Here is a 25,789-nt window from a genome sequence, read left to right as displayed (position 1 = left end):
TTTCAATGTCTTTTCTTTTTTGAAGATTGCAAGATATAGTGACACAATGGCAGAAATATTAGTGACCATTTTATTAAGAAACTTTGAACAGCTTCAGAGTAAAAGGACAGCACCAGATTCTCACTATGTTACCTTAATCATAGGTGATGCAGATAATCAAGTAGTTTTTAAGCACAGAATTGTGTAAGTATGAAATTTCTGTTTGATTTTGTTTCTAACCATATTTTATAAAAGTTTCTGCTGAAAATAGTAATAAGGTCAATGTATGATCAATTAAATTATATTTTCCAGATACAATGTAATTTAATAGACAATATCAGTGTTTTATAGTATTATATTAGTGAACAAAGTATTAAATCTATAACAGTGTTCTGAAATAAGTGAATAGATGGTCTTTAGGAGGTTTTTCTTATTTCGCTGCTTTTCTCCAGTCATTCATGGCCTTCCTCCTGTTTGCATACAATCTTCTTCCTTCTTACCTCAAAGTATAGCTCCTATTTCTAAATTAAATCTAAATGTACTATAGCTTCATTGTATGATCCAGGCAAACAGGTGCTATCATCATTCACATTTTGAACAGGAAGAAAATTGAGACAAAAATAGTTATTTCTGCTAAGATCATATACCTAGTTAATAGCAAAGTCTAGATTCTAACCTTAGCATTTCAATTCCTGAGCCTGTGGTCTTAATCATATTACTGTGGAAGTTCAAGAATAGCAGTGACTCTTGCCAGGTGTGGTGCACACACTTGTAATACCAGCACTTGGGAGGCTGAAACAGGAGGATTGTGGTTCACATCCAGCCACAGCTACTTAGTGAGGCCTTCTGCAACTTAGTAAGACCCTGTTTCAAAATAAAGAATAAAAAATAGGGCTAGGGGTATAGCTCGGAGGTAGAATGCCCCTGAGTTCCATCCGCAGTACGAAGGAGGAGGAGGAGGAGGAGGAGGAGGAGGAGGAGGAGGAGGAGGAGGAGGAGGAGGAGGAGGAGGAGGAGGAGGAGGAGGAGAAGGAGGAATAGCAGAGACCCTAAAATGGGAATCTCTTAATTGTTGCCATTATACTAGAGGATACCTTCCCAAGGAATCGATTCAAGGTTTGTAAAGGGACCACAGTGAATAATAGAATATTGTTTCACTGGTAACTGTCTTCCTGCAGCTAACTAAAGCACACTTAGAATATGCCATTATACAAATCTTTGTTCTTTGTGGTAATTAAATCTAATGATAACCCTGACTATATGAGACTAAGTTCAGTCATAATATTGGTTGTTGGTTTGTGTGTGATGTTCTTAGATACAAACAATTTTGAATCCGTTTTAAAGATGTTAATTTGTTCTCACAAATAAATGGAACTTATGTAGATCAGCTTAAAGTGGATCAATTTAGGGGCAAGCTCATATGTTATTGAAAGCAACTATGTATTCTAAACAGGTCTCAAATGAGTCAATACAACTTGAAATCAGCTATCATTAAGAAAATTATGGTCAAGATAGCTCCATTGACACATTATTCTTCTTCCTCAGAATTTAAGGAAAATAGTTTTCAATAATCAGTTTCATTTTACTACTAGAGAGGACCTATCTTAGAAACAGTCAGCCCTTGAAAATTAATATATTGCCTCATTTAATATTTGGAACACTATTTAAATTATACGTTACTGCTTTTCAGGGATTCTGTTTTGCTCAAAACTGGAAATTGGGCTAAAAAGATTGATGTGAAGAGGGCTCTTCTATCTGAAGATCTTAGCATAAATCTAATTAGTTCTGATTTTGGTAAGATAAATGAAATAATAAAGATATGAATATAAAACATGATTTTTAAAATGATTTTCTTCATGATGATACAGAAAAATAAAGATATATAAAGTAATATATTTAGATAATATAAACTATAAAGGATTCTTCATATATTTAGATATGGAAAAGAATAATATAAGGCTGGGCATGGTGGTGCATGCTTGTAATCCCAGCATTTGGGAGGCTGAGACAGGAGGATCACAGTTTGAGGACAGCCTCAGCTACTGAGTGAGGCCCTTGCAACTCAGTGAGACCCTGTTTCAAAATAAAGAATTAAAAAATAGGGCTGAGAGTGTAGCTCATAGGTAGAATTCCCCTAGGTTTCATCCCCAGTACTGAAAAAAAGGGATAATTTAATTCAACTTTTATTTGTTCATTTATAGATATTTTATTTCCAATAAGTTAAATTTCAACTACTATAGGAACTTTTATTTTTATTCTTGTGATGATGTGTAAATTCTCATTTAACATTTTTTAAATATTTTAAACTATTTAATTTGCTGGGCTTCTTAGCTCTACAGTGCCAATAATATAAGAACTATTATATAATAAAAGTCTCACAGATGGACTTATGTGACTTAAGCATTTGTATACTTTCCTCTTTCCAGTTGGACTTGATATTCAGCAGAAATTTACAGTCTTTTACTTAGGATCCAAGAGATTTGGAAATCAAATAGTTATGAAAAGAAAATCAGAAACAGAGATTTCCTATTCTATATGTCCAGATAGATCTGCTGTAGCAGGACCCAATAAAGGTAAATAGCTCTATCAGTCCCTATTTTATATTAAAATACCAATATGGCCAGGAAGGAATGTCAGTATTATAGTACTGCGTCATTCAGACTGTGTATACTAAGGAATTTGATATTTAGACTTCACAATATTTACATTAATCATGTATAGTAGGAGCTGGGTGCCATAGTGCACACCTATAATTTCAGCACTGGAGAAGTCAAGACCGGAGTATTGAAGGTTTGAAGCCAGCCTCAGCAACTTAGACCCTTAACACCTTAGTGAGATCTCGTTTTGAAATAAAAATTAAAAAGGCTGGGAATAGAGCTTGGTGGTGGAATGTCCCTGGGTTAAATTCCAAGTAATACACACACACACACACACACACACACACACACACACACACACACCTTTTTTTTTGGCATACTGGGGTTTGAACCCAGGGTCATTCTACCTCTGAGCTACTCCCCCAGCTCTATTTTTTATTCTTTATTTTGAAACAGGGTTAAAGCTGGCCGCAAATCTGCAAATTTGCCGGAAATCCTATCTCAGCCTTTCAAGTACTGGGATTACAGGCATGCATCACCATACCCAATAACACATACACATTTATTAGGAATTACTTCTTATAGTTCTTTTTTTTTGTGTGTGTGGTACTAGGGATTGAACCCAGGGGCATTCTATCTCTGAGGTACATCCCCAGCCCAATGTTTTATTCTTTATTTTGAAACAGGGTCTCACTGAGTTGCACAGAGCCTTACTAAGTAGCTGAGGCTGTCCTCAAACTGTGATCCTTCTGGCTCAGCCTCCCAAATGCTGGGATTACAAGAATGCACAACCATGCCCAGCCTAGTTCATATTTTTAATTGAGTTCATATTCAGTATATGAATTATTTAATTACTCTTTTATATACACTTCCCCTTTTTCATACCTACTTCATTCTATGGCCACTGTTATAGGGAAAACAAATGATGCACAAGAATCTCCAGATTTAAGCTGGGTGTGGTGGTGCACGCTTGTAATCCCAGTATTGGGGGGGGGGCTGAGACAGGAGTATTGCACAAGTTCAAAGCCAGCCTCAGCTACTTAGTTAGGCTCTCAGCAATTTAGTGAGACTCTGCTTCCAAATAAAATATATAGTAGGTCTAGGAGTATATATCAGAGGTAGAAAGCTCCTGGGTCTCATTCCAAGTACCACAAAATAAGGAAGAATCTTAAGATTTGGTGAGATATTAAAAGATACTAAAGACATCAAAAACATAAAAACAATGTTATTAACAACTTCACAATAATAAATTTGACATATTTACATTAAAATTAAAAAAATATTTTTTGAGAAGCAGAATTTCCCAAAATTGACAGAAGAAATGAAAATATGAGTATTCTGATACTAGTAATGAAATTGAAGTAATCATTTAAAATCTTTCTACATATAAATCTGTGGTTCAGATGATATCATTGATAAAATTGTTCAAACCATAATAATATCACTTTTAACTCTAAGAACAGAAAAAGAAGCTGGGCATGGTGGCACGTGCCTGTAATCCCAATACTTGGGAGACTGAAACAGAAAGATTGTGTAGGTTCAAGGCCACCCTCAGCTACTTAGTGAGGCTTTCAGCAACTTACTGAGACCCTGTTTCCAAACAAAATATAATATAGATCTAGAAGTAGCCCAGAGGTAGAAGGCCCCTCGGTTTCATCCCCAGTACCCTCCAAAAAAGAATATTTTCTAATGTTTAATATTTTAAGTGGCCATTATTACCTTGACTTCAACACTTAACAAGGACATTAAAAGAAGGGAAATTTGTCACCAATATATGTCATGGACATGGGTTCAAAAGTTCTTAACAAAAACATAAGCAAGCTTAATCCAACATGTATTTACAAAGCACAGTAGAGCACAATTTGGTATGACATATTCTATGTATACAAGAGTGACTTAGCACGCAAAACGGGGTCAGTATAATTCACTTAGTTATGGGGGAGAGAGGAGAATATGAATGTAATCTTCTTGATAAATGGCAAAAAGGTTGATAAAATCCAGTGCCAAATTATGATTTAAAAATTTTTAACAGCCAGGCATGGTGGCACACACTTGTAATCCTAGCATTTGGGAGGCTGAGACAGGAGGACCACGGTTCACAGCCAGCCTCAGCTACTTAGGCCCTTTGCAACTCAGTAAGACTCTGTTTCCAAGTAAAGAATAAAACAATAGAGCTGGGGGTGTAGCTTAGAGGTAGAATGCCCCTGGGTTCCATCCTCAGCACTGAAAAAAAATTTTTTTTTAGCAAACTAGAAATACAAAGGAACTTCTTTAATATTATAAGAGATATCTGTAAAAAGCTACAGCAAATGTCACACTCCAGGGTGAAATATTTAGAGCTTTCCTACTGAGATAGAGAATAATATGAGAATGTTCTCTCATACAGAACTTCAGGTCCAAACTTTAACCAGGTGCTTTAAAAAATAGTTGGAATTGCTGGACGTGGAAGCACATGCTTATAATCCCAGTACTTGGGAGTTTGGGACAGGAGGATCAGGTATAAAGTAGCTGGCCTCAGCTACTTAGTAAGGCCCTCCGCAACTTAGTGAGACCCTGTCTCAAAGAATAAAAATTAGGCTGGGGGTGCAACTTGGAGGTAGAAAGCCCCTGGGTTCAATCCCCAGCACTAAAAAAAAAAAAAAAAAAAAGTTTGAAATTCTCCAACAATTTCAATATAGAGTCAACATATGTCGCAGTAATTCCACAACCTAGTGAGACCCTTTTTAAAATTTTTTAAAAATAGGGCTGAGGGTGTAGCTCAGAGGTAGAATGTCTCTGGGTTCAGTCTTCAGTACCACACACACATAAAAATCATGTTAGTAGTACTATAGCACTATATGAAAAGTAAATATCACTAAAAATAAATTAATCAGGTGATATACTATTATTTCGAGGACTGAAAAATTCAGTGTCACAAATATGTCAGTTTTCTCCAAATGAATCTTTAGAGTCAATATAATCCCAATGATTTGTTGTTGTCATTTTCTGAAACTAAGTTGATTATAAATTTCATGTGAAATTTCATGTGAAAGAACAAGATAGGGCAAACTTAAATAAGAAATATATATCTGGGCAACTTTACTAGATTTCATGACCTGTTATTAATGGATACTGAAAATATGAGTAAAAAATGCATTTAGTACACCTAACCTACTGAATGTTACAGCTTAGCAGCACATTAAGTACACTGTAGAGTATCAGTTGTTTGTCCCCTTGATTTCATGACACAGCTGTGGTTCGCTGCTGTGCCCAGCATCACAAGAGAGTGTTGTGCCACATTGTGCTAGTCCAGGGAAAGATCAAAATTCAAAATATGGTTTAAGTTTCTAGTTGGCACTATTTTTTTTACTTTAATTTCTTGGAACTGGAGGCTTCAAATATGTGAATTAAAACTTCATGTGGCAAACTATGAAAATATATGTCTCAGGTTGTGAAGTATAGGGTATGGAATTTGCTAACTTGAAAGTATGCTTGAGCCAGGAAGCTGAGATAGGAGGATTGCAGGTTTAAGGATAGCCTCAGCAATGTAGCAAGACTCAGCAACCTAGTAAGACCTGTTTCAAAATTTAAAAATAGGGCTGGGAATGTAACTCAGGTAGAACTCTAGCTCCTTGGTTCAATCTCCAGTACCACCAAAAAAAAGTATGCTTAAGAACACAGCTTAAGTTAATGTTCTCTGAGATATTATTTTTCTAGTTGTTAATCTCTGAAAACTTCTATGAATCCCCAGGATGTAGAGAGTGGGGGAGAATTTGTATTTTCTAAGTACTATTTCTAATAGAAATATAAGAAAAAATTTTGTCACTTAGAAAATATCCATATGTTAGTATTATAAATTTATGTACAGATCTCATTCCTGATAAGAGTTACCAACTCTGCTTTGAAATTTTAGCTCATAGAATCTGACTTCCACATTGTGGATAGTTGTGTTTATATAGTCATTGTGCCCCATCTTGTGGCAATGTATAAAAATGCATCTCTTTATACATCCTCTGATTAAGAGGCATCCTCCTTATTCCCTATTGCAAAAAGATTTTGCAAGGCATTTCTTCTTAGTCTTCCCATCCCCCAAAGACTATGTTTCTTCTCTAAGTAATATATGAATCCTCTGGGGAGACTTAGAGCAGCTAATATAACTAGAAAGGTAAAATGATTGAGAAATCAATCTTGAATTAGACTACAGGAGTTAGAATCTCAAATTTGCTGCTTATTGAGAGTATAGTCATGAGCATTTTACTTCTGTATGAATTACTTTTCTCATATGTTCAATGGAGATATAGGAATACTTTGTAGGGAGACAGCCAGAATGACTAGATTTTTTAGGAAGTTTTAGAACATGTGAAAGTCTTAAGTAAACATGAAGTGGATGAAAAAACAACAGGCTACTTCAGAAATGTAATAAAATTATACAAAACTTTAAATAGTAACCTTAGAGAAAAATATTAAATTGCAACCATAAAACAATTTTATGACAAAAAATAAGAGTAAGCACAGGAAAATAAAATCTGTTATTGTAAAAAAAAAAAACATTGGCAAGCTAGAATATGAAGTAGGCACAATCTAAATGAAAGCCAAAAGGCATAGAGACAGAAAATAAAAGAGAAGATGGGGAAGCTAGGAGGCTAATATCTAACAAGTATTCCAGAAAAAGAAATAACAAATCAGAACAAAAAATTTAGAAAATTTATCAGACCTAAAGTTAGACATAAATCTGTACATCAAAAAAGGCTTACTTTATGCTAGTTAGCTTGATTGAATGAAAGAAGATTTAAAAACAAGGCACAATTATAACACTTCAAAACATGATAAGAAACAAAAATCATGATCTTTTATCAGCAGCACTGAATAGACTTGTCTTCTAGAACTCCTTGTTCTATGTCAAATCAAACTTCTAATAAAAGTTCAGAAATAAAGACTAAGTACATTAAGAGTTTCAGAAAGTTTTACAATATTTAGGCAGTTGCTTAAGGATGAGCACCAGTAAAGCAAGGAACTTAACCAGGAAAAAAAATCAAAGAATCTAGATATGATGGATTCAACCCCCAGCCCTATTTTTTTTTTTTTACTCTTTATTTTAAAACAAGATCTCACTAAATTTCAGAGTGCCTCACTAAGTAGCTGAGGCTGGTCACATACCTTCAATCCTCCTGTCTCAGTCCCCCAAGTACTGAGATTACAAGTGTGTGCCACCAGGCACCTTTAAAAATGCTTTTTTGTACTTATATTCATTCTATCTTTTCATCTCTATGAGGTAGACAGAATAAGTATTTTTCAAATCCTTGTTTTTCAGAAAAGAGCCTATGTTAGAACAAATGATTATTTTACTCTAGTGTACCCTGTACTTCACCATCGTGTTTTTCCTATAAACATATTAAATATAAGACATTATCCAGTAAGTGAAGATACAAAGAAAAACCATAGGGGCCCAAAAGATAGAGGAATTACTAGAGATGATGTGATCATAATAGGTATTTGTTATAGAGGTACCATTTGAGTTGCCTTAAAAGTTGATAGGCTTCTGATAGGCAAGGAAGAGAGAATCTGCTAAGATGTAGAACTGTCAAAGATACAGTCATAAGCATGGGACTATTTGAATAATGGCAGTTCAGTGTATTTTGATGGATGCTTGAATTCAGTTGTGCAAGACCTTGACTGTGGAATTAATTTTGTTGGCTGTAGGAAGTAATTGTGGTAAGTGAGATAATTATGTAATCAAGTTTAACTGTAAGAGAATTACTTAAGCAACAATGTGTAGAGTATAGAAATAAATTACAGTATAAGTGAGAGGTAATGAGATTATGACTGGGCAAAGCTTTTCAAAGTAGTCAGTAATGACACTCTTTACAAAGTAAAATGTCAAAGTTCTTCAGCCAAACACCACTAAGAACACACCTATCTTTGAGGAAAGTTAGTTTTTGGTTTTTGGTTTTTTAAATGCTGCAAAAATGAGAGCATGCCAGCCAAGCCAAATTGTGGATCATTTCAGGGAGTTGAGAGGAACTTACAGAATTTCATCTGTGTTGGATGATTCTTAGAATTCAGAGAAAGCAGAAATCAGTTATAAATTGGGTACTCTCAGAAAGTGAGGTAATTGGTTATTTTGGCACATTTTATTTTGAAGGTAGATTTTAAAAACAGTAGTCATCTGTGCTAACCAGAAGAGGGAGGTGTTTCATTATTTTTGTGGTTCTCAAATAATTCTTGTCTGTAGCTTCAGAACTAATAACATGGCAATCTAATCTGTCTTCCACTGTGGTCACAGAGTTTGAGTATTGTTTATATTCTCAAAGTTGTTTATGTAATTTGAGAACACTATGGTTTAGCTGTCAGCTTATAGCTACTAGGGATTTAAAAAATTACTTTATCAGGACCTAATACATTCATCTTCTCAGCCCTGTAAGAGACCAGGCACTTGCCTCATACAGGAATCAGCCTCATCCATTTACCTTACACAGCCACACATATGTTATCACTGTTTAGATATATCATGGCTTGAAAAAAGTTGGTCAAACAATGACACTAAAAATGAAGAGCAAAGGGCTGGGAACGGTTGTAAATGTTCTCAAAACTTTCCACTATCTCCAGCATTTCTAGTTCACTAAAATTTTATGCTCCAGAAAAAAATAAATGGATGTTAGTTCCTACAATCTGTGTTTGTTCACTTTGAGTATTCTGCTCTTACCCGAATATCTTTCCTTTGTCCACTTCTCACAGCCAGATCTGTTTGTCTTTCAAGGATTCATTCAGAATTCATTCATTCATGTTACTAGTCAGAACTAAGATGAATAAAAAGCCTATTTAAAATATAATGAATGAAAAATGAATTATATATTTGGTATATTAATTTAACTTAAAGAAATCAAACTGGAAGAAATCTCTACTTTCTTTGAATTTAAATGTCAAATTTTTATATCCCTAAAGCATGTATTTTAACATTTATTAAATGCAAATGGTGTCCTGTCTACTAATCAGTCAATGTTGCCATCTAAATGCCATGAGGTTTGCTTCTTTCCAGATTCCCAGACTTAAGTATAAAACAGAGAAAAGTTTTAAATCTCTGTTCTCATTCTCACTTCATTAAGGACAAATTTTGTTACTGTATTTTGGCATATTTGATTCTGTTTATACCAAGTAGGTTGAGATAAGCACGCAGGTAGCCAAATATCATTGTAAAAATCTGGGGATGGGGCTAGTAGTGGAGAGGGACTATTATTAGAGATATTTCTAAAACGTGTTTACACTTGAGGAAGCATAAAAGTCAATATTTCATGTTGCCTAAGAGAAAAGAGAATCAATAAATTAGTTCTACTAAATTTATAATAATAGAGTTAATAAAAATAGGTTTGTTTGTCTTATATTAATTTAGGAATGACTGCCTGCAAAAAACCTGGGAACCGAGAATGTAATCACCATTGTAAAAGTAAAGAGACTTGTGGACATGACTGCTGTGAGTTCTATAATACAAATTTACTTCAACCATTAAAAATTAAAAGGCCTTTAGCAGGGTGTGGTGGCACACACTTCTAAGCCCAGCATTTGGGAGGCTGAGACAGGAGGATCACGGTTCGAAGACAGCCTCAGCTACTTAGTGAGGCTCTTTGCAACTCAGTGAGTCCCTGTTTCAAAATAAAGAGTAAAAGCCGGGCATGGTGGTGCACACTTGTTATCCCAGCATTCAGGAGGCTGAGACCAGAGGTGCACACTTGTTATCCCAGCATTCGGGAGGCTGAGACCATTCGGTTTGCGGACAGCCTCAGCTACTTAGTGAGGCCGGCCGCAACTTAGTGAGACCCTGTTTCAAAAAAATTAATAAAAAATAGAGCAGGGGGTGTAGCTTGGAGGTCAAATGCCCCTGGGTTCCATCCCCAGACCCGCAAAAAAAAAAAAAAAAAAAAGGTGCTGAGGCTGTAGCTTGGAGATAGAATGTCCCTGGGTTCCATTCCCAGTACCACACACACAAAGAAAAAAATTAAAGGCCTTTGATGAATAGAACTGATTTCCTAATTATCTATGTGTGATATTTATATCACGCGACTTATAATTTTCATTGTGAACATAAAAAAGTAAATATTAGATTTGAAATTTTGAAGAAATTTGGCTTTATAAAAGCAATACCTCAGTACTTGGGCAGTTAAGACAGGAGGATTGCAGATTCAAAGTCAGCCTCAACAACTTTGTGAGACCCTGTTTCCAAATAAAAAGTAAAATAGCTCTGGGGGTTTAGCTCGGAGGTAGAATACCCCTGGATTCAATCTCTAATACCCCCCCACCCTCAGAACAATGCCTAAAGTTTAACCTAAAGAATTAATTTTTTCCCCATAGGTAAAACTGGAGTTGCACAGAAGTCAGAAATCAAAGAGCCAACAATTTCTTCATATTTATCTGATTTAAGAAATAGGAATGCTATTTCATCTCTTCCTCCAGTTAAACGTCTCAAGGTTCATTTAAATAACATCCTTTTGTTTCGCCACTAAATGAGTATAAATATAACTTATTCGGTATATAAATTGGGTAGATATTCACAGTATACTTTAGAATTATAAATAGACTGGGAATAGGACCATTTTTTTAAATCAATCTTTAAATCTGCTTTTAGAACGTATTTATACAGGCCTCCCTCATTAGTCTTTTTTTTTTAACAGAGAAGAGGGGAAAGGCAAAGGATATAAAGGCTTAGTTTAGCAACAGTTGAAACTAGATATTCTTGCCCTTTTCTGCTACATCTGGGCTAGAAAATCTGTTGATTCTAATTCTTATGCCTAGATGAGTACTGAACAAGTCTTCCTTCTAGGTGATAAGGGAATGAGAATTTTACTGGTTTATAGAGTGGTCAGTAAGCAGACATAAGCCTAAGTTGTCATATCCTAGAAAAGCCCTTTTCTAGGACTTTAAAAAATAAGATTTCCCCCAATCAGAGTGGCAGTCATTAAGAATTCAAAAAATAATAAATGTTGGCAAGGATGTGGGAAAATTTGAACTATTGTACACTGTTGGGATTGCAATTAGTTCAGCAGCTATGGAGATCAGTGCAGAGATTTCTTCAAAAACTGGGAATGGATCCACCATATGATCTGACTATACTACTCCTGAGTATCTTTCCAAAGGGGCCCACATCAGAGAACTACAGTAATATATGCATGCCCATGTTCATGGCAGCACAGTTCACAATAGCCAAATTATGGAATGAATCTAAGTGTGCATCAACAGATAAGTGGATTACAAAATTATGGGATATCTACACAATGGAATTCTACTTAGCAATAAAGAAGAACAAAATGTCATTTGCAAAAAAATAAAAAACAGAAGGACCTGGAGAACATTATGTAAACTGAGATTAGCCAGCCACAGAAAGTGAAGGGTCATATGTTTTCTCTAATATGTGAAGCTAGGGAATAATTGGGATTATGCCTAGATGAGTACTGATGAACAAGTCTTCCTTCCTATTCGAGGGATTCCAGATAATGGAGGAGAAAGGGAATGAAGCCAGGAAGGTGGTCTAGGAGAAGGAAGGGGAAAGAGTGGGGTTAGCTGAAGGAATTACTACCATCGGCTATGGATACATATGTGAAAATACCAGTGTCAATCTCAGTGCCCTGTATAGGGAAGGAGGAAGATGGGGAGGTTGCTGGGGGTGAGGTCACCAAGTACCTCTCTGTCACTGGTAACATGATTTACATTATGATGTGAGATTATAATGCACCAATAAAAGCATATAAAACAATTTTTAAAAAGAATTCTAAGGCATGAAGCTAATAAGGGAATATTGGGAAATAGGGAAAGGCATTAGATTTGAAATGGTCACCACCTTCTCAGAGATAATTTTTTATTGGCCTAATTTTCCCCTCCTTCTAACCTTCCTCCCTCCATCCCTCCCTCCTTTCCTTCCTTCCTTCCCTTCTTCCATTTTTTTCATATTCATTAAATATCAAAAATATTCCAGGTTGCTAAAATGTAATAAGAGTTTTATTTCTAGTCCTCATAAAATTTATAGCTGAATTAAGAATACAAATAAAAAGGCCTTTTCAATATAGTATAAGTAATTCTGTGACAGAGTATGAGATACTTCAGTTTACATAGAAAATGTACTCAATTGTCTACATTGGATGGGCCAGGAAAGACTGTGATTGAGACCCAAAGGATAAGTCAAATATGGAGGTACGGTAGGGCACCAGAATGGTAGTGAGAATAGAGAATATGCAAAGTCTGGGAGGAGGGAGGGAGGGAGTGAGGGAGGAAGGGAGAGGGTGTTAGTTTTATCTCTAAAGGAACTGAAGTAATACATTATGTCTAGAGTTCAATTACAAGTAAAGGAGTAATAAGAGATGAGGCTGAAGAGGTAAGTAGGAGACAGATCATGCAGACCTCTTTGCTGCTTTAGGAATATATATATATATATATTCCTGAAAAGATTGGAAAGCCACTGAAATGCTTTAATCAATAAAATGGTCAAAATACACTCATAAGATCACTCTAGCTGCAATGTAGAGAAGGGATTAGAAGATGAAAAATAGGGACTCATTAGTTTGCTTTTGCAGTATTTCAAGCAAAATGAAGGTTTACATTAGGGTAGTGTTAATACTAATGGAGAGAAATGACTGAGTTTAAAATATTTTCCCAAAATAGGATCAACTCTCTAAGTGGTTCATTGGTTATAAAGGGTAAGGTGAAAGGAATAGTAAAAAATGATGCCCAGCTTTCTGGCTTGAGCAACTGGGAGAAAAGTTTGGCCTGTCTAGGGTAGGAACAGTAAAGGAAAAGCAAGCTTAGGGGACTAGAAACAGAAAAAATTAATTTGGGAAAGACTGAATTTAGAGGCCTGCAAGACATCTAGGTAAACATGTCCTACAAGCAGTTGGATATAACTGAAAACTTTGGATAGAGCTGAGCTAGAAATACAGATTTGAGAATCACAAGAAGATGATGGTTGAAGCCATGAGAATAAATAGACCATTGAGAACACAGAGAGTGAAAAAAGAAGACAGCCTAGAAAGGATCCATCAGTATTGCTAACATTTGCTAGGCATGGTGCAGCATGTCTAATCCCAATATTGGGAGGCCGAGATCGGAGAATTGCACACTCAAAGTCATCCTCACCAACCTAGAAAGGCCCTCAGCAACTTAGACCCTATTTCAAAATTTAAAACAAAAATAGGGCTAGGGGGTATGGCTCAGAGGTAGAATGTTCAATCCCCAGTACCACAAAAAAAAAAAAAGAAGATTGCTAACAGTTAAGGTCCCAAGAAAGAGATTTGAGTTGAGAACTAGCCTGAATTTCTCCTAATTCATTGATTTGTGGACTTTATAAACCAGCAGGAATTATTCTGTTTATCTTATTTGTTTAAAGGTCTTCATGTGAAACTGATAATTAAACTCATATTTTTTCATTAAAAGATGCAGATGAATAAGTCTCAAAGTGTGGACCTTAAACAGTTTGGTTTTACTCCCAAACCTTTCCTTCCCAGTATATCAAGGTAAAAATGTAGTGTTAATATCTAAGATATTCTTCTTAAACGCTCTGTTCCTCCAGATAGACACTTTATTCAGAAAAAAAGCCTACTAATCAAAGTAAATAACAGTGATTATTTTGTTCATAATAAAGCAACAATATCATAAGAATTTCCATATTTTTCATATCCTAAATTTTATTAGAACTCTATAGCCTGAACACTTTAGCATTCACTGAATCATGTCCTTCCTAGGAAACTACCCATCCTATGTGCCACCCCCTCAGGTTCTCTGCCTTCTAAGTGACAGGAATGAACTGTGCTTTAAAAAGAGAATCCATAGCCGGGCATGGTGGTACATGCTTGTAATCCCTGCACTTGGGAGGCTGAGACAGGAGGATCACGCAGGTTCAGTCAGCTTCAGCTACTTAGTGAGGCTCTCAACAACTTAGTGAGACCCTGTTTCCAAATAAGGTATAAAGTAGGTCTGGGAGTATAGCCAGGAGGTGGAAAGCCCCTGAGTTCCACACTCCCAGTACCACCAAAATAAATAAATAAATAAAATAAATAAAAAATAAAAAAAGATAATCCATATATATTAGCATACAAAATCTAATCTTTCTGGCCGGGTGTGGTGGCTAATGCTTGTAATCCCAGCATTCAGGATCTGAGACCAGGGGACCGTGTTTTGCAGACAGCCTCAACTATTTAGTGAGGCCCTCTGCAACTTAATGAGACCCTGTTTCAAAATAAAGAATGAAAAATAGGGCAGGGCATGTAGCTCGGAGGTCAAATTCCACTGGGTTCCATCCCCAGACCCACAAACAAACAAAAAAGTCTAATATTTCTAATCAGATGCTCATTACATATTAATAATATTTGAGATTTACTATATACTTTATAATTTATAAGATACTTTAAAATCTCACTTTTGTGCATTATCTTTTTGGAGCTTAATAGCCGCCTGACTCACAAAATAAGGTATTTTTATCTCATTTTATTGATGAAGAAAATCAAATCTCCTCTTCCTAGTTAGTAAGCAGAATATGTTAGGTAGTAATTCAGTGTCTTTTTCTATGTCATGATGCCTAGAAAACAGTAGCATGTGCAAATTCCCATCCAGATAAGGGCATTTCACATGCAAAGAGGACATTTAATTGATTCAACAACCAGTCAGAACAAGAATTGATCAGTCAGAATACTAGATCCCAACACTACTTCAAGTATCTCAACTTTTGTCACCTAATTGAAAGTAGCATTAGCAATAGATTTTTTTGAGACTATACAATTATAGCAGATATCTACTGGAGGTAATGTAAATATGACTGTTAGGGATCTCTTCCATTAAACATCTGTTTTACCTTTTGCTACATAAGTTGGGTATTGTCTTTCATAGAAGTGTTGAGTGAATAAACCATGTTTATTTGTTTATTTTTCATTGATATGAGTAAGTTTTCAAGGCTAGATTAATAAATATTCTTTTTAACATTTTTATGGTTTTATTTATCTTTAAAAAGGCCAGATTATTTAAACATACCTGAATTGCCTATAATGGAGGAGTGGAATCAGCAAAAAATTCATGGAAAAGTTCAACAAAAACTATCTGAATATCAAGACAAAGGTAATCATTCATACTGACTCAATATCTCCCTAGCTTTTGCAGATTAGGGAGAACATCCAATTTTTTACTTTTTGTGACTCACTAGTCTTACTTAGCATAATGTTCTCTAGTTCCATCCATTTCCTTGCAAATGACATAATTTTGTTCTTCTTTATGGCTGAATAAAATTTCATTATATACCTATCCCATTGTTCCATCTGTTGATGGACGTGTGTGTGTGTGTGTGTGTGTGTGTGTGTGTGTGTGTGTGTGTGTGTGTGGTACTAGGGATAGAACTCAGGAGAATTCTAACTCTAAGCTACACCCTCAGCCCTATCTTTTTTTAATTCTTTTTTTTTTTTTTTTTTTTTTTTTTGCGGGTCTGGGGATGGAACCCAGAGGCATTTGACCTCCAAGCTACACCCACCCCCCCGCCCACTCTTTTATTCTTAATTTTGAAACAGGGTCTCACTGAGTTGCAGAGGGCCTCACTAAGTAGCTGAGGCTGTCCGCGAACCGCGATCTTCCATTCTCAGCCTCCCAAATGCTGGGATTACAAGCGTGCGCCACCACGCCTGGCTTAATTCTTTATTTTTGAAAAAGGGTCTTACTGAGTTGCAAAAGGCCTCACTAGGTAGCTGAGGCTGTTTGAGAACCTTGATCCTCCTGTCTTAGCCTCCAACTATTTTAATTTTAAAAGCATACAATTAAATCGGATGTGATGGCGCACTCTTGTAATCCCAGCACTTGGGAGGCTGAGACAGGATCACACAGGTTTGAAGCCAGCCTCAGCTACTTAGTGAGGCTCTCAGCAACTTAGTGAGACGCTGTTTCTAAATAAAATATAAAATAGGTCTGGGAGTATAGCCCGGAGGTAGAAAAGCCCCTGGGTTCCACCCCCAGTATCACACACTAAATACATACATACATATATATATATACATACATACATACATACATACATACATACATACATAAATACATAAATAGAATACAATTAAAAGCTGAGAAAACAAGGGGACCTTGAGTAAATGTAGACAGTTGTTGGCAAAACATTTTAAATGTATTCAAATGCTACTTTTGAAAATGTTTTAAGAAAAATGTCATTTTGATCGTCTGTATTCCAATTTCAAGAAGAAAAGAAAAATGTTAGAAATTACATGAGAAAGGATGTTGAACCATAAAATTTAAATTAGAAGGGACCTTTGCGCAATTTCTCATTTTACAGTGAAAGAAGCCAACACTCTGAGAGATTAAATGACTTGCCCAAAATCACATATCTAATTAATGGCACGGCTAGAAATGCATTCCATATATCTTGATTCCCAGTCCAGTGCCATTTCTAGAAGACTAAATTGACTTTTAGTTATCAGTGGAGAATAGAAAATCAAATCTATAGTATATGAACTCTTTAAACTTTACACTTTCCTATTACATCCCTACCCAACTATGTATTTCTCTTTTCCTGTGCCTATTCTTTTTTATTAATCTTTTATTGGTATGTTACAATTGTATATTATAGTGAGATTCATAGTGATACTTTAATATATACACAGTGTCATTTGGTCTGTTTCTCTCCTTATACCTCCTCCTCTCCCCCCTCCTCCCTCATACATTCTGCAACCATTCTTAGCCCTTTGTCTTAAAAGAAGAATTATCTTTTCTTCTATTCAAATTTTATTTTCCCACTTATAATCTCTTTTTTATAATTAACACATATTAATTGTACAAATCAATGGGTTTCATAAGTGTGTGTGTGTGTGTGTGTGTGTGTGTGTGTGTGTGTGTAGATTTGGTGATGTCTACCCTCTCTTCTCTTACCCCCAATAGTCTTCCAATCCCTCTAACCCTCCCAGCTATGAAAATAGATGTGCATGCATTAGTTTGGTAGTTTGGTTTCCATTCTTTGGGGTAGATACCCAGAAGTAGTATTGCTGGATCATATGGTAGGTTCATTCCCATTCTTCTAAGGATCCTCCATACCATTTTCTAAAGTTATTGCACTAATTTGCAATCCCACCAAAAATATGTTCCCACTTCTCCACACCTCACCAGCATTTGTTGTTATTTGTGTTTTTAATGATTGCTATTCTAATTGGGTTTATTGGAAATCTCAGGGTAGGTTTTTTTTGTTGTTGTTGTTTTTTGTTTTGTTTTTTTTTTTTTTTTTTTTTTGGTGGTACTGGGGTTCCTGGAAGCCCTTCTACTTCCAGGGTACACTCCTGGACCTATTTTATATTTTTATTTGGAAACAGGGTCTCTTAAGCCAGCACAGCTGGCTTTGAACCTGCACGATCCTCCTGTCCCCGCCTCCCAAGCATGGGGATTACAAGTGTGGGCCACCACACCCGGCTCAAGTAGTTTTGATTTGTATTTCTCTGATTGCTAATAATGTTGAACTTTAGTTCTTTATATATTCTGAATGTTAACCCTCTGTCAGATGAATAGATGGCAAAGATACTCTCCCAATTTGTAGGTTTCCGTTTTATTCTGTTGGTTGTTTCCCTTTGCTATGCAGAAACTTTAATTGGTTGTAATCCCATTTGTCAATTCTTGCTTTTGTATCCTGGGCTATGGGAGTCCTATGCAGGAAATCATTGCCTATGCCAATAACTTGAAGTGTTTTCCTATGTTTTCTCTAATAGTTTCCAAGTTTCAGATCTTACATTAAGGTCTTTGATCCATTTTGCATTGATTTTTGTACAGAGTGACAGAGAGGTCTAGTTTCAGTCTTCTACATGTGACTATCCAGTTTCTTAGAACTTCTAGTTGAAGAAGCTGCCCTGGAGAGACATGTTTTTGTTACCTTTGTCAAGAATTAGTTGGCTGAAAATTTGTGGATTTATGTCTGGGTCTTCTTTTGATTCCATTAATCTGTGGTTCTGTTTTTATGCTAGTATATGGCTGTTTTTGTTACTCTGGCTCCATAGTATGTTTTGAGATCAAGTATTGTGATGCCTCCACTATTCTTTTTGCTCAGGGTCTTTTGTGTTTCCATATAACATTTAGGATTATTTTTTCTAATTCTGTGAAAAATATCATTGATGGGGACTGCATTGAATGTGTATGTCACTTTGGGTAGTATGTCCATTTAATAATATGAATTCTGCCAGTTCATGGATGTGGGAGGTCTAGTGTCTTCAGTGCTTTGCAGTTTTCATAATAGAGGTCATTTGCATCCTTAGTTAGGTTTATTTCTAGTTGTATTTTTTTGTTGTTGTTTATTTGTCTGTTTAGTAGGACACATGTACTCAGTGGCACTCTACCACTGAACTAAATCCCAGCCCTTTATTTTTTTTGAGACAAGAGGTCTCACTAAGTTGCCCAGGCTGGCCTTGAAATTGTGATTCTCCTGTTTCGGTCTCCCAAGAACTGGGATTTCTTGTGTGCACCACTGTCACAGCTAGTGTTTTATTTTTATTTTTTTAATGACTATTATAAATGGTATTGCTTTCTTGATTACTTTCTTAGATTATTATTGGTGTATGGAATAGCTGCTGATGAAGTATGTTTATTTTGTATCATGATACTTTACTGAATTTGTTTAGTTCTTAAAGTCTTTTGATAGAATTTTTGCCCATCTGGGTTTCAGTCATTCTTTGGTCTTATACTGTCTTTCTATGCCCCTTTTTCTTTCTTTTTGAAGTGAGAATGTTTATGTTATTGAACACTGGATTGTGTAACTTGTGTTTCATTTTTACAGGGGTTTATGGCTAAGAGTTTGCCTTGACTCTCAGAGGAAACTTTGGACTTTTGAGCAGTGCTGCAGTTGTTAAGATTAATGGGGACCCCTGAGGAAATGAGTGCATTTGTATTGCAAGATGAGCATGAGCTTTTGGGGACCAGGGGTGGAATGTTATGGTTTGATTTGGAATGTTCCTCCAAACCTCAAGTATTAAGCAATGTGGCAGTGGTCAAAGGTGAAATAATTGAAATAATAATAATAATAATAATAATAATAATAATAGAATAATTGAGGGCTCTAACCTATAGATTAATGCTTTGCAGGATTAATAATTAGAATGGATTATTGCCTGGTAACTTGGCAGATGGGGCATGGTTGGAAGAAGTAGATTATTGGGGCAAGGCCTTGAGAACCGCATCTGTCCCTGATCCCTTTCCCCCACCCACTCTTTTTTCCCCAGATGTCATGAGTTAAGCAGCTTTCCTCTCCCTTGGTCTTCAACCATATTTTGTTTTGGAGCCTGCTGACCATGGATTGAACCTCTGAAATCATGAGCCAAAATAAACCTTTCCATCTCAAAATTGTTCTTGTTAGATATTTTGGTCACAGTGATGAAAAGCTAACTAACACACTATTGTAATCCAATCTTGGAGCAAAGTTATTTTCACAAAAGAATTAAGAAGAAATTAAGCCAGGCATGGTGGCGCATGCTTGTAATCCCAAAATTCAGCAGGCTGAGACAGGAGGATCACGGTTCTCAGCCAGCCTCAGCTACTTAGTGAGGCCCTTTGCAACTCAGTGAGACCCTGTTTCAAAATAAAGAATAAAGAATAGGGCTGGGGTGTACCTTGGAGGTAGAATGCCTTTGGGTTCCATTCCCAGTACCACAAAAAAAGAAGAAAAATTAATTCTGTCTTTAAAAAAAGCCATTTAAAATTAAATGTAATACAACTGTCAATACATGTAGTACAGTAAATAGAATTGACTGAACACAATATTCAACAATGCTTGACATAATACTTTTGAAAACTACCTCAAGAACTCTGCTTAGTAGTTGAAAGATGTGTTTGATATATCAATATAAAATGATGTTTGTGGTTTAAAAAGTAACTATACTCTTTTATATATACACATAACAGATTTTTCTAGCTGGAACTATTCTGCAACTTCAAATGAGAAAGCCCCTCAAACAATGGTATTCAACAGAAATCTTAATGTATCTGGAAACCAAAATTTGACAGATGCAGATAAAAGTAACTCTTCATCTTTGGAAGTTTTGAATATGAACTCTGAACTGGGAAATGAAGTATGGGATGATTTTGATGATGAAAACTTAATAGAACTTACTAACTTTTCAGTTGATACTGAGAAGACAAAGACATCAGGTAAAATTATATTTTTGCATGAAGTAATTTCACTTGTAATTTCTTTAATATATTAAATTTTAGCTCCTGGGACTAATTTTCTATCTTTTTAAAAATGTGTGCTTATTTAATATAATTTAGTTCATTATGATAATAATTTTTAGCAAAGTGGAAAATGTGACTCTTCTACAAAGAACACTTCTTCAAGGGCAGAGGTCAAGGTTATTTCATACTGATGATGTAACAAGCAAGCTTTTTCTATTCTGTTGTTCCTTTTCCTTATTAAAGACTATTTAGACTATTGATTGAATTTTCCCTCATAATACTCTCTATTCTAAAATCACTCATGCATGGTCTGCTAACATTTATGAAGGACAAAATTATTTCATTTAAAAAATATCTGCTTGCAAAGAAAATAAAATAACTTTATTTCTAGTCAAAGTACTGACTTAAAGTATAAATAAATATATAAGAAAGGATTCACTTCTCCTCTACTGGCAATTGTAATTGAATCATATTCAAACCAAAAATAATGAGACGTGTGTGTGTGTGTGTGTGTGTGTGTGTGTTTTAATTACATGCAAATTCACTCTGTTTCACTAAAATAGAAATTGAAAATTTTGGTATTTGAGAAAATAACAAATGGAGATATTTTCTCCCATGAGGACTAACAGAAGGTAATCAATTCCTTAGCCTTCTCAGTGCAGACCCTTATTCCTATACTAAGACTTTTGTTGCTTCTTATTAGACTCTACTACATGCTCTTAAAAAAATATCTTCCTAATAATGCCTCTGAGTTCCAGCCCCAGTACCACAAAAAAAAAAAAAAAAAGAGTTTAAATATTGTTTTAGGGCTCTACACATTACTTAACGAGCTCATTCTTTTCTCAGAGAGATAATTTGATTACCTTCACAAAATAGGCCTGGAAAAATCTCTATGATGTTGAGTCATTAGGCATAGTTTCTGGACAGTCTCTACTTCAAGATTGTGTATTGTGTATTGCAGGTTGATAGGCGATATGTACTGATCTGCTGAGGTGACCTGATCCTATGAGGGCATGACCTTGTCACTGGGAAAATAAATCTCAACAAATGCCATTTCCTCCATGTGTAGAGCACCTTAAGTGCAGACCATTGGAAATATTTAATGAGTTTCCACTTGATTGCTTACCTGAATTTTTAAAAATAATAGATAGTGGTAGTTTAAGAACCTTTAACAAAGTTGACTAATAAGCCAACCTATGTGCTTTATAATTTTACTCCTTTAACTTAGTGCCCTTATTTTCTGTATGTAAATTAAATTCACTTATTGAGAATAATTATTGTTTTCTTAAGCAAATCATACCTGTTGGAGATATCCATGTAGAACTTGTGAAAAGCTTCATTCAGCTATTTTCTGGCATTTTATTTGAAAATATTATTTCTTTCTATAGGACTTGGAAATACTTTGAATTCAGGTACCTGGGCAAGTCACCTACCCCTTCAAGAGTCAAAGAGCAAATTCCAAAGAGAAATCTCAAACAGGCAAGTTTTAGAACTTTGGTTTGTTTTTTATTCTTGACACATAATTGGAGATGAGAATAAAATCATAAGATGTCAGAGAAACTATAAGGTGTTAGCCAACCTAAACTCAACTGTAGAATATCTCATCTCAAGAGAGCAACCACTACTTAGCTCTAACTAGTTGTTGCTATGCAGGAAGTATAAATTTAGTGTTGCTAGATACTCTGATTTTTAAAGAAGACCTAGGAATCTGAAATTTTATGAGACATTGCATGACTTTTCACTTTTAGCAATTAAATTTAAAAATATATACTGTACAATAATTTCTTATAATGATGATGATAATGTTGTCTATAAGCCAGATATAGCCCAGGGTGCTCTCCATTTTTACCTCTCTGGTGGTAGGTGGTAAAGAGATATTCAAGATGTTTAAGCACAGGAAAACAATTTAATCAGAAACAATATTATTCAGTTGGGCATGGTGGTGCATGCTTGTAATCCCAGTACTGAGAGGCTGAGGATCATAGGTTCCTGGCCAGTTTCAGCAACTTAGGCCATCTGCAACTTAGTCAGACCCTGTTTCAAAATAAAAGAATAAAATAGGGGTGGAGGTGTAGCTCAGACATAGACAGCCCCTGGTTTCCATCCCCAGTAGAACAAAATATATATTTATTATTCTAACAGCAGATAAAGAAGGAATTGTAGAGGGTTGGACTACCAGAGGCACAGTGGTCAATGAGAAAGGCAGACTAGTGAGGTCTAAACTGGGCAGAGTTTAGAAACAAAGAGGTTGAAGTTGAGGTTGGATTTTTTAAAAAACATTTTAGAGATAATGTATATTTAGTTTGGTAATTCATAGGATATGATAATTGAGGTAGAGGGACAAATAAATTTTACAGGTAAAGATTGAGGATATAGGAAACAGATTTGGAAGAAAGAATACTTTTATAAACATTCCATTTGAAGTATCTTTGCAGAAATGCCAAATGCATTTTTAAATTATGGACTTGATTAAAAATCAAAGGAGAGAAATTATGGTCAAAGCTAAAACTTTACCAAACAGACGAAATACAGATAGCTTTTTGTTTAGGGTCCTACTTTTACTTAAGGATTATTTATTCCTCTTTTTTAAAAAAATGCTAAATTTGTGGTATCTCTTGGAATTTTTGCTATTAATCATGTTACTGATTATTAGCATCAACATCACAGAATAATAGATTTCAGAGAATTTTAGTGCAAAAGGGCTTTAATTCAGTAGTGTCATTTAGTCTCCCCACCACTGGTTTATTGAATCACCATTCAGCATTGCTGGCAAGATAACAAAGTATGTGGAGTTTGTGCACTGGACCTTTAAAAAACTAATAATTTTGGAAGTGTAGAAATGACCAGCAGAGCCTGGCATGGTGGTGCACACTTGTAATCCCAATATTTGGGAGGCTGAGACCAGAGGATCATGGTTTGTGGACAGCCTCAGCTACTTTGCAGCCCTTTGCAACTCAGTGAGACCGGTTTCAAAATAAAAAATTAGGGTAGGGGTGTAGCTCGAAGGTCAAATGCCCCTGGGTTGAATCCCCACACCTGCAAGAAAAGAAAAAAAAGAAGAAGAAAAAAAAAAAGAAATGACCAGCAGAGTATAAACAGATTTAAAATGAAACCTAAGCCACACGTGGTGGTGCACTTGGGAGCCGGAGACAGGAGGATCTTGCAGGTTCAAAGCCAGCCGCGCTGGCTTAAGAGACCCTGTTTCCAAATAAAAAGTATAAAATAGGTCTGGGAGTGTAGCCCAGAGGTAGAAGGGTTTCCAGGAACCCCAGTACCACATAAATAAATAAATAAATAAATTAATTAATTAATTAAATAAAATGAAACCTAAGAAGAAACCACTGAGAAACTGGTATCAGGTTTTCCAAGGGAGAAGTTTATAGATCATTCTCATCAGTATATGTGGCTCCCTCTACCCCGACTTTGCATGGCTGTCACATTAGTCTTTGGGTTATCTTAGATTGTCACCCCTTCTGAAATGCATTGATGACTACCTTTTTAAAATGGGTTTATGCCTCCACACTGTTATTTCCTGTTATATTTCCCAGTTTGTTTCCTTTATAAAACATCAGAATCTATATTTAATGTATATATTTATTTTTATTCATTGTTCCTCTAATAGATGGTAAATCCCAGAGGATTTGTTTACCACTTTATACCCAGCTCCTAGCAAATTATATGGCATATGGAGTAAACAGTAAATGTATGTATATGAATGAATATAATACAGCAGGTTACAGGTGAATTCTAATATACATTTATACATAAGAAGGTAACTGTAGATGTCTACCTACAGTCAGACCAAAATAGGGAAAGGAAATTAAACATTAAGCAAGTAGAATTTAGAAGAGATTTATAGACTTCTAGGTAATAGTTAAGCGTAAGACTCAATTTTAAAGAATATTGTTGAATGATTATTTCTGTACTCCTTTAAAATTAGTACTATTATCTAATTTGGAATATACAAACTTTAATTTGGTCTAAAAAAACATAGTAAATTTTCCATGAATAAGAAACAAGGCATCAATTTTCTATGATAAGTATATGATAGACTTTAATCATATTCTTAAAAGAATTACTATAATGCCAATTAGAATGTTTTTTCTTATTTGCCATATTTTATAAGTAATTAATTTTAATTTTTAGTTTTGTTTCACCACATGAGAAGCCAGATGTTTACTTATCAAATTCTGCTATGTCCAAGTATGGTACACCCTCCATGACAGAATTACCTCAACAAGCTGGAAATACAAATATTGTAAGTAGAAGCGCTTCTTTATTTTTCCTATAAATTTTGTCTAAATATTTAGATTGTCAATGATTGCTGTTTTTTACATAAAAAATACAGGTCCATCATCTACAAGAAAGAAAACAACAATGTTTGTCACCAGTAATTGAGAGACTGTGCTTTAGTCGCTCAAAAAAAAATTCAAATTCTTCAAATTTGGATTTTCTTATTAGAAACAGTGAGTCTACAAAGGAAGTTGATTTCAGGTAAGAATTATTTAAATATATCTCAAGATTATACCAATAAAAACTTTTTACAAAGAAATTTAGCATTCCTTTTTCCACGGTTCATTTTAAAGATCAGAGCCTAAACATTTTACTTATGAAAAACATTAATATTTTAGACCACTGATGACCTAAGTGCCTTAACATATTTCACAACATCAAATATCTTAATTTTTGAGATTCTATTAATTATAAAACTTATATTGAGTTGATAAATTTATTTTTACTGATTTATAAGTATGTTGACTTAAAAAGTGAAATGTCACTTAAGAAATACAAATGAGACAACTAATTTTTCAAAAATTCAAGTGGTATTTTAGAGAACCAGTTATTTTACAACTCATTGGATTCATGAAAAAGATGAAATCTAATCAGTGCCCCCACTCCAAAAGTTAAAGATTGCAGATATGTTCACACATTTATATATTTTGGATGGGTATTGTTTTATTTAAAGATTTTAACATAAAAAAGGTACATAAATACAGATTACATTATGATGTCCATGGCAATATTCTACATTACAAAAATCAAAACAAAGCATAATTATAAAGTAAATGTACCGG

The 25,789-nt window shown here is 35.0% G+C and overlaps 1 protein-coding gene across 1 annotated transcript in view; it reads left to right on the top strand.

The window, feature by feature from the left end:
* The window catches only part of HFM1 (helicase for meiosis 1), a gene marked incomplete at both ends in the record, with an annotated part of 98,544 nt that overhangs the window by 71,090 nt on the left and 1,665 nt on the right, over positions 1 to 25,789 (top strand). Inside the window, 11 exons of the mRNA XM_080691749.1 lie at positions 26 to 183; positions 1,670 to 1,773; positions 2,406 to 2,552; positions 9,943 to 10,023; positions 10,899 to 11,014; positions 13,968 to 14,047; positions 15,538 to 15,641; positions 20,553 to 20,690; positions 22,103 to 22,193; positions 24,861 to 24,972; positions 25,063 to 25,208. Of these exons, the coding sequence (XP_080547875.1) occupies positions 26 to 183; positions 1,670 to 1,773; positions 2,406 to 2,552; positions 9,943 to 10,023; positions 10,899 to 11,014; positions 13,968 to 14,047; positions 15,538 to 15,641; positions 20,553 to 20,690; positions 22,103 to 22,193; positions 24,861 to 24,972; positions 25,063 to 25,208 (1,277 nt within the window). The remainder of the gene's footprint in view (positions 1 to 25; positions 184 to 1,669; positions 1,774 to 2,405; positions 2,553 to 9,942; positions 10,024 to 10,898; positions 11,015 to 13,967; positions 14,048 to 15,537; positions 15,642 to 20,552; positions 20,691 to 22,102; positions 22,194 to 24,860; positions 24,973 to 25,062; positions 25,209 to 25,789) is intronic.

Source organism: Muscardinus avellanarius (genome assembly GCF_963383645.1).
Source record: "Muscardinus avellanarius genome assembly, chromosome: 3".
Classification (NCBI taxonomy): domain Eukaryota; kingdom Metazoa; phylum Chordata; class Mammalia; order Rodentia; family Gliridae; genus Muscardinus; species Muscardinus avellanarius.
Note: the sequence above shows the minus strand (reverse complement) of the source record. Positions and strands in the feature narration are given on the sequence as shown.